Genomic DNA, 10,346 nt, shown 5'->3' with positions numbered 1-10,346 from the left:
AAAAAAAAAAAAAAAAAAAAAAAACTGATCTGCGTCAAACAAACAAAAAAAAAACCCATGAGGAGATCATTGTGTGTATTTTGATTACGGTTCCTAGAAAGCTACGTAAGAAATGATTAGATAAGTAAACGTATATGTCATTATCTGTTCTGAACAAATATCTACTCATCTCTCTTCTAATAAATTTTCTCAAGCTCCCATAGATCAAAATGGTCAATAAATTATACAGTTAAGGACGACCTTTTCTTTTCTTCTTTTTAGAAATTTGGAAATTAGTTTACACAAAGATCAGTATCATAAAAAAAAAAAAACACGATTTTTTATAACCACTAAGATTCAAATTAACAAAAGCCTCTCTCTCATCAACAGCGGTAGAGGGCGCAGGTCGCTCCAACCTGTCTAAGAACTTGCTCAAGTGAAGTAGGATTGTACTGAGGATTAGTTGCTAAAACTGCTTCATTGATAAAGTCTGCTACTCTGGCTTTATGTGTCTCTCCTAAAAGATCCGCAGCATCAACAGTTTCACACTCAAGAAGAGCCTTGCAGCCCTGAAACAGAAAAAGCAAAACTATGAGTGAAATATCAAAATCCCAACCAAAGGTTTGAAGAATCACAGTACTAACATCGAAAAGCTTTTTTAATTGATATGAATCTCTTAAGTCTTCTAAGTTCTTCTCCTTTGCATATGTGTTAGCTTCTGCTCTTGCCCCTTTCTGCACAGGGAAATTTAATTAGAGACATACAACCATGGTCCATGGATCTGATGGGTAGTAAATATACAAGGATTAAAGAGCATACCCGTACTAATTCGATGATGTTTTGACAGACAAGGACGAAGTAAACTTCTGATCCAACCTGCAGATAATGTTGGAAGAGTTCATATCTCAAACTAACAACAATGTAAGTGACTCGAAAAGTTAACTAGTTCCTCAACCCACCTCGATAAGTTGGGGAAATCTATTCTCGAGTTCAGCAGAAGCAGCATCAATCTCAGCAGTCATTATAAGCTTTAACAAACCGGAATGCATGGATCAGTTCGATATGAAACAACAAAGAATCAAAGAGGAAAGTAGTAGCAATGTAGTATGTTTTTGTTTTTCATACCTCCAAACAAAAAAACAACAACAGCAAGATAATGATGATAGCAGTGAGAAGTACCTCTCTGAGATGTTTCCGTAGATGCAATTCATACTCATCAAAACCAGCTTCTTGTGCAACATCAGTAGGAGGAACTTTACTTGCAGCCAGGGTAAAAGCTCTAAAGGAATCTTCATAACCATAATGATGGAGGTAGGTTTTGACAAGCCTGAAAAGAAAAAGAAAAAAAGAGGGGAAGCTTGAGCACAAATAAAAACAAGAGAACCGGCAGAAATGAAGATGCTCACCCCTGACTAATGCTTCGCGACAAGGAAATCTTTTCAATTTCCATATCTTTCTTATCCCTCAATGATGCTTCAAATTTCTAATATAGAAAGGTGATCAGATATGGAAGATTGTATCAGAAAAAAATATGTAAAGAGATGTATATCATCATCATCTTGTTTACTCTCAATAGTACTTACCTCAAAATCAAAAGAAAACCCCATCTGTCCGAAGTTGACAGAAACTTCTTCGTTTGGGTTATGCAAAGCTATGGTCGGGTACAGAGGATGACTCAATTGCCTGCGGATTGAACCTACCCTCTCCCCATTTTTGCTGACATGAAAATAAAAGGTAACTGATGACACTTTTCCAAACATAAAACAGTTTGATTGAGATAATCAGGAGGTACTTACGTGAAAAAATGTCATGAGAAACCCCATCGATCCCACATCCGACTATGTCATTAGTGGTAAAAGTTTGGCCAAATACAACATCTTGATCATCTTGTCCGTATATGACTCCAGTATTAGAAGTATAGCCATAGTGTTCCACCCTATGCATACACCATTACAGAAGAGAAATCAATATATATAAAAGATAAAAGAAAAGGTGTGTTGTGCTTTGCTTTGCTTTACTACTGAATTCTACCGACTTCCTTACACTTACCCTAAACGGACTTCCTTACTTACCCTAATTGAGCTTTGAATCTTTTAACCTTTGAAAGATTATCTTAGCCATATAAATCTATTCTAAGTGAGATAAGCTTTGAAGCTTTTTCCTTGGTATGAAAGGGAAAGAAAACAGTACCCTTTTTCACGACCGTGTTCTTTGGAGAAACCAATAGTAATCTCTCCTTTTTCACCAGCATGTTTGATCAAAGCTTCGAAGTTATAAGCAATACGGTTACGCGGCGCCGGATTTTCCGCCTGAAAAAATCTCTCGCCGTTATCAGGGCCGGTGTGCTTCACAGTGAGATAATCCCCTGCGATTTCATCTGAACGGCCGACTGCGAGAAGCTCCCCTGGCCGTTTTTCTTCCTCCATTGCACCTCCAATATCATAAAGCTCTAAATCTTCGGACTCCATTGAATCCAAATCGTCTCAATCCAAAATCCCTAGAATCGCAGAAAAAATTGATATGAAATGAAATGATGAATGAACAGGGAATACGATTAAACCAGAACAAAATTTAAGTTAAACCGGTTTTCAAAGAACCCGTATATCTTTTTATTAAGTAGATGAATTGATTTTTCTAGTCTTCTCCCCTTTGTTGTGTCTACGTTTTGACCGGAGTGTTTTGATTTGAGTTACTTTTTTTTACCAATATTTTTTTACTAGTCTTATTATTATTTTTTCTTTTTTTCAATACAATTCAGAGTTTGAGTTTACATGTTTTTCTTTTTAACATCCGCACAAAAGATTACATCTTCAAGAGTTTCCAAAAAATACATGTTTTTTTCATAAACATAAACTCGCATCACAATTCCTAAAAATCTTTATTTGGAAACACAATGAAAATTCCATTTTCGTTTTGGAAACACGAATGACACTTTTTTTAAGCTTAGAAATTTAATAAATAAAATGAGCATTTTCAAAAATACTCCTTTTTCCATGTCCTTATTATGAGAATACATTTCCATGTTGATCATTTTCAAAAATAACCCTCTTTATGTACAAAATAACTAAATTACCATTTTTTGAGAGACAACAAGAATGTAAAGTCATCAAAATCAAAAAAATTTCCCGTCAAAAAATAAAAAAAATTTCTTGCCAAAAATTATTTTTCCGTCAAAATAAAAAAAAAATCCGCCAAAATTGAAAAAGTTTTCCGTCAAAATTACGAAAATGGATTTTCCCGCCAAAATTTTAGAAATTTATACCTTATGAAAAATCTTGTAAACCTTTTTAAAAAACTTGTAAACCATTTTAAAAGGTTTTTTTAAAAGATTTACAAGGTTTTCTAAAAGTTTTTAAAAGGTTTTAGAAAAGGTTTACAAGGTTTTTAGAAATCTTTTAGAAAGGTTTACAAGATTTTTAAAAGTTGTAAAAGCGTTTACAAGGTTGGAAATCTTTTAAAAACCTTATAAAAATCTTGTAAATTTTCTTTTGCGGGAAAATTTTTGGCAAAAATTTTTTTTGTCGAAAACTTTTGTCAATTTTTTTGGTGGGATATTTTTTCTAAAATTTTTTGACGGGAAAATATATCGGAACTTTTTTTGGCGGGAAAATATTATCGGAATTTTAATAAGCTGATATTATTTTTCCATCAGAATCAATCTCTTCCAAGAAAATCTCAGTCCATGAAGTAAATTGATTTAGACTCGATATAAGTTTTTGAATGACTAATTTATTCTACATGAACATAAGGAATCAACAAAGATTAGGATTGGCTTTAACGTTGGATCTCGTCCGGATAGTACGTACCCATAGATAGACCATAGTGTTTTAGACACGCCGACGTTTTATTGTCCGCCAAGAACTGCTCATGGAGCTGTAAGACCTGCACATCCCGAACTTAAGTTGAAGAAAGTAATTGTATAGTACTATGATTGTTTCAAACACCAATTTCTGCGTATGGATGTACATGTGAAAAAAGTTCAAAAACAAATTCACTTTTAATAATAAAAGGCATTTTTCAAGATTCTCGCAAAGTATTGTTACGATATATGTAAATGCAAACGTGAAATACAAAATAATTCTTTTTATTTTCTATTTGAAAAATAGGTGTTTTACGGCTAACCAAAAATTAATTCTGAAAAACACTAAACATAGAGTAATTTGTTTATATAGAAAATATGTAAATTAGATTTGTTTCTTGATAAAAAAAAAAAAGATTAAAAAAACATGCCAACTGGTAATAAGCAATGGAGACCAGATATGGTAACAACTCATATTACTAATTTTTATATATACACTTACTTCCACCCTTGGTACCGCGAGCTACGGGTCAACCGCATCAACGGACGACCCCAACAATGTAACTGACATCATGACATTGACGAGAGCTGCGAGCTGCGGGGTTATGATAGAAATGAAATGAAATGATGAATGAATAGGGAATACGATTAAACCAGAACAAATTTAAGTTAAACCGGTTTTCAAAGAACCGTATTTTTTTTTTAAGTAGATGAATTGATTGATTTTTCTAGTCTTCTCCCCTTTGTGTGTAGGTTTTTTTATTTTTTTTTTTTTTTTTTTTTTTTTTTTTTTTTTTTTTTTTTTTTTTTTTTTTTTTTTTTTTTTTTTTTTTTTTTTTTTTTTTTTTTTTTTTTTTTTTTTTTTTTTTTTTTTTTTTTTTTTTTTTTTTTTTTTTTTTTTTTTTTTTTTTTTTTTTTTTTTTTTTTTTTTTTTTTTTTTTTTTTTTTTTTTTTTTTTTTTTTTTTTTTTTTTTTTTTTTTTTTTTTTTTTTTTTTTTTTTTTTTTTTTTTTTTTTTTTTTTTTTTTTTTTTTTTTTTTTTTTTTTTTTTTTTACCAATATTTTTTTTTCCTCTTTACGGCTTTTTTTTTTTTTAATACTATTCATAGTTTAGTTTACATGTTTTTCCTTTTAACATCCGCACAAAAGTTTACATCTTCAAGAGTTTCCAAAAAATAAAAAATGTAAAATATGTTTTTAATGCATTGTGATTGCGACAAAAATGTCAAATGTTATGTAAATTAATAATTTAAAATTTATTTTCCAAACTATAATTGATACTATTTAATAAACTGATACAAATGCTATATATAGTAATTAATTTGTTAAAAACTCTTTTTAGCTTAATGAAAAACGATGGGAACAAAGATTAATTGAATTTTTTCTTAATTAGTAACCACTTTGACAGTTTATAAAATAATATGTTAACTGAACGAGAAAGTGAAGACAAAGTTTAAAGAGTATAAAATAACATAATGCATAATGCATAAGTTTGAAGCATAGAAAATAGTTTTATAAAACTAGACAAAAAAAATGATTTCTAACTAGAGAATTTTCCATTGTATAAATTCATCACAAACTTTATTACTTACTATAAAGTATAAACACGTTTGTTTTAGAAGTTAGAACTGGAAGAAAAAAAATCAAAGAACCGTACTTATTTTTATTAAGTAGATGAATTAATTGATTGTTCTAGTCTTCTCCCATTTGTGTGTCTACGTTTTGACTGGAGTGTTTGAGTTACTTTTTTTTACCAATATTTTTTTAATTTTTTTTCAATTTTTAATTTACATGTTTTTCTTTTTAACATCCGCACAAAATATTACATCTTCAAGAGTTTCCAAAAACTAGAAAATGTAATAAATGTTTTAATGCATTGTGATTGCGACAAAAATGTCAAATGCTATGTAAATTAAATTTTTAAGATTATTTTCCACACTATAATTGATACTATTTAATAAACTGATACAAATGCTATATATAGTAATTAATTTACTTAAAGCTCTTTTTAGCTTAATGAAAAACGATACTAATTAATACAAATGATTGAAAAAAGAAAAAAAATTTAGTTTACATTTAGTCGGAGTCAAGTGGGATCTACATGTTGAAAACTGATGAAACACAAAATCAGTAAAGTTTCACTCTCTCTTTATTGGTCCATTAGTATTTAATTTATAAAAAAAAATAATATTTATTTATAATTAAATGAAAATGTAATAATGTATAATAATTTACACTTTAAATCCACACTTTACTACTAAATTGTAACTGAAATTACATAAATTATGAATTGACTATTTATTAATATTCATTTGCATTCAAACACACCATAAATTATAATTGTAACTTCTCTGATTAATCTATTTTAGAAATGTAACTTACACCCCTTGAAATCCTATAAATAACTATTCTCACATCATCATACATCATATCTCAAATTCTAAATATTTTGTTTGTTTTGTTTATGTTCTTGCATGAGTTCAAAATTCATGGTAAGAGTGTAGTTATATATATTTGTTAGATTTATCTTATATTATGTTCAATTTTATTTCTTTGTTTTTATGTATTTATTCCTTCTTTCTTTGTCTTCTTATTATTTAATTTTCAATTACATATGTATAATAATATATTTTAAAAATGTAACTTTCATCTCTTGAAATCCTAAAAATAACCATTCTCATATCATCATCCACCATACCTCAAATTCTAAATATTTTGTTTGTTTTGTTTAAGTTCTTGCATAAGTTCAAAACTCATGGTAAGAATGTGATTATATATTTTGTTAGATTTATCATATATTATGTATTCTTCATCCCTTCTTTGTCTTCTTATTACTTTTAATTTTCAATGACATATGTATAATAAATTTTTGGTGACTGTAAAAAATAATTATCAATGCAACAATACTAATTTCGATCAAAGCCCAATGAGGGAATCAAGCTAAAGAAATCATCTTCATTCATGTATATCTTATTATATTTTAAAAATATGCAATATTTTAACTAAATAAACTATTATAATATAATTATTAAATCAAAATAGTTAACTCTCTCTTACCTCCAAAAAAATTTTAATACATTTTTTTGTATACTCATCATTATATTTAGTTCTTGTGATCCAAAATATAATTATATAAAGATCAATATAATGTTTATTTAATTCAAAAAATTTTAATTTAATGATTTTCTATATATATAAAAAAAATTAATATTCCATTTTCAAAATTTTACTACAAAGAGGAAATCATTAGAACTTAACCTAGCAATATAGCTTAAATTAAGGTGAATATAAAAGAGATTAAAAATTAATTTAATCTTTAGGATTTTTATTGTATTTGGTATGATTTTATAAGGTTTCACTCTTTCCTTATTGGTCCATTTAATTTATTACAAAATAAAATATAATAATGTACATTAATTTATACTTTATATCTACACTTTACTACTAAATTGTAACTGAAATTACATAAATTATGAATTGACTACTTTTCTTATTCAAACACACTATCTTATTATATAAAGTATGGTTTCAAAAGTTACTAACTCACCAGATCATGACACATGTCAATTTTAAAAGTTACTAACTCATAAGATCATAACAAGTGTCAATTTTTACACAAATTTTTAATTTTAAAAGAAAAGAAATCTTTTTAAAAAAATCAAGAAATAAAAAAATTACTAATCATAAAATAAATTATAAAGATAATCTTACAATAAAGATACATGTAGTTCCTAAAGAAATCCTTCTACAATAATTATATTTATACAAAACAATCCTACATTATATTAATTCTTGGCCTAATCCTAAAAGAAAAAGAATCTTATTATATAAAGTTAGGTTTTCAAAGTTAGTCATTAACAGGATCGTGACACGTGTCAAGTATAATGATGAGATCTTGACATGTGTCGAAAAATTATTATTTTCAAAACAGCTAATTAAGATAATAGCATTAAATCTACATGTTTAGATATATATAAAATTTCCTAAATCAAAAAGAAAAATTAAGAAAAATAATATATATTCCATTCTACGATAATTATATTATACATGTTTTCTCAATTAGATTTTGACATGTATAAACAAAAAAATAATTCATTAAGCATGTATGTTATTATTAATCAATAAATAGTGAATAACAAATCTAAAAAAAATAACAATATATCTACATAAAATTTACATATTTATATCGAAAGCTTTGATCTTTGATTGTTTTTCTGATATAATTTTGCTGATCTTTCATTTATGCGGGTTCTTTAGTGGAAGCTATCAGATACAATAAAATAGAATTAAAATATATAAAGCCCGCTAAATTAATCGAGGATGGAAACACTGATGGAGATTCCAAAAGTGATTCTATAGTTAGTAGCATTATAAGTTTTGAAGATTAGTCGGTGGTTGATGTTTCTGATCAAAATCTAGTTTTTTCTCTTCTAGATAATGTCAATGATTCCAGTACTGAAACAAGAGCTGCTTGATCAAATAATATAGAAGCGATTTTGAAATTACGGAAGTTGGAACAGTAAACCATTTTAAAATTGGTTTCAAACGGAATTTATGTGGTTTCTATCGAATTTGGTTAGTAAACCGTTTAAACCCATATATGTAGAGAAATATATAAGAACTTTTGATTCGGGTAGAAATAAGTTGAGAACTTACGATTCAAGAATATTTGAGACGAGGTCAGAGTTCTAAATAGTTTTGGTACAATGTGATACTTCTGAGGAGTAAATAGGTTTAACGTGATTATGACATATGTCATGTTTTGGATTGTTTATAAAGTTTCTATTTTATATATTTAAATTATCTAAGACTTATATATACTATCATGATTATAATTTTCAAATTTTCTTTTTATTATGTTATATTAACTTTGTTTCAATTTCTCAACTTTTATTGGGTTGGTCATAAAATCATTGTAATCGAGTCGATAATTTTCACCAGTTGTTCATCCAAAATATTTTTGGAGTAAAAAGATTCATGGTTAAAGAAACTATGTCACAAAACAATTTTAAAAATTATAAGAACTATAATCATGCCAAAATGAAAGTAAAGCAATATAAAAGTTGTTTAATTTGTTTAATTCGTTTAAAAGACATTTTATAGGTGGTGATAAAAACATTAAAACATACTGTAATTGTATGTGGCTACTAATTATATGTTGCTTTGATGAATTCTTTGTATGTAAAATATTTTGTAATAAGTTGTGAAACGTTTTTGAAATTTGACAATAATAATATTTGTAATGATGAGTATTTGACAAAAGTTTTGGTGGGATATAATTTAGCTTTAGATTATTGTAATAATTGTTATAATATATTAAAAATATAAAAATATAAATAAATGTATGAAGTTAAATACAAATATGATTTTTTCTCTAATTAAAATTATTTTAATATTTACTTCAGAAAATAAAATTTCTTTTTATTTTTTTTATAAAATTGTTTAAGATTTAGGATTTATTTTCTTCAACAATTTTAAAACTCGCACATCGTGCGGACCCTTATCTAGTAAATTATAATTGTAACTCCTCTAATTAAATTGTTTTACATAATAGTTTACATCTAGTCGGAGTCAAGTGGGATCTAGATATTGAAAAAACAAGATTATGGTGAAGAAAGGTCATGGTGATAAGCTTCCAGTGTTCTACAAGCAACGCCGTTTCAGATCAACGCCGTCTCATTACCAACCTCAATCATCAACTTCCCTTTATCCTTCGTTGAAGTCTTCATTGTGGTCTTCATTACTTATTACATCATTGGGTATGATCTTACCATCACATCATAAGCTTGTCTTAACAAACCATAAGTTTTTTCTTCGCTTTATATATTTACTATTAAGTGTTTTTTTTTTTTTTTTTTNTAGGATCTTTGATGTCACTGAATTTTACCATATTTTAGGCTTTGTTTAGTTTATGTTTGCATCATATAGAAATGATTCCTTAGGTTTTATGGCCATTTCTGTCCAAATATGCATTTAGGATGTTTAGAAGCATGTGAATCACATTAAGATCAGCCATATGTGAAAGATATAGATATTTTAAGTTAGTGGATCTATCGCAGTCCCAGTTTCACGTCTGAGCCAAAGATCGTATTACACATATCAACTCAACAACAATTTTGACACAAAATCACTTGGAGGATGTTAATGGATCTCTTATGTTTTCAAAAAATTCTGGAACATAAGATTTGACTCATGGAATACAAGGATACACTTCATTTGCCAAAGGAGGTCAATATAGTTCTTTACCTGAAGAGTTTTAGGTCCAATTGGTTTAGGAGCTTCCAGAATTATGTTTGGAAACCAGGAGTTGTTTCTACTAAGTCCAAGGTGAAGAAATGATACAACCCATGTTGTTTCTCATCAGCAAATTGGACCAAGGAGTCAAAGAGATAAGATCAAAGATGCAATTAATGGGTTAATTCAAGAGTTTATGGCCAAAGAGAGCGTGAAAAATTCTATTGGAGATGATTTCTATTAAGTCCAGTCTACTTTGAGCCTAATACAAGCCCAAGAAAGCCCTAAATAATCACTTTATTTTGTGGTCAAAGAGGAGTTACGAAAATGAAGAT

The 10,346-nt window shown here is 27.8% G+C and overlaps 1 protein-coding gene across 1 annotated transcript; it reads right to left on the bottom strand.

Moving 5' to 3' along the window:
• LOC104707233 (ran-binding protein 10-like) lies at nucleotides 103-2,552 on the bottom strand. The gene is made up of 9 exons (XM_019228556.1): nucleotides 2,170-2,552; nucleotides 1,779-1,915; nucleotides 1,563-1,699; nucleotides 1,386-1,462; nucleotides 1,159-1,306; nucleotides 939-1,007; nucleotides 799-855; nucleotides 624-713; nucleotides 103-548 (listed from the first exon to the last, which is right to left on the bottom strand). The coding sequence occupies exons 1-9, from the start codon at nucleotides 2,445-2,447 to the stop codon at nucleotides 363-365; spliced, it is 1,179 nt and encodes a 392-aa protein (XP_019084101.1). The 5' UTR covers nucleotides 2,448-2,552; the 3' UTR covers nucleotides 103-362.

Source organism: Camelina sativa, chromosome 8, assembly GCF_000633955.1.
Source record: "Camelina sativa cultivar DH55 chromosome 8, Cs, whole genome shotgun sequence".
Taxonomy (NCBI): domain Eukaryota; kingdom Viridiplantae; phylum Streptophyta; class Magnoliopsida; order Brassicales; family Brassicaceae; genus Camelina; species Camelina sativa.
This window is presented reverse-complemented; position numbering and strand designations above follow the sequence as displayed.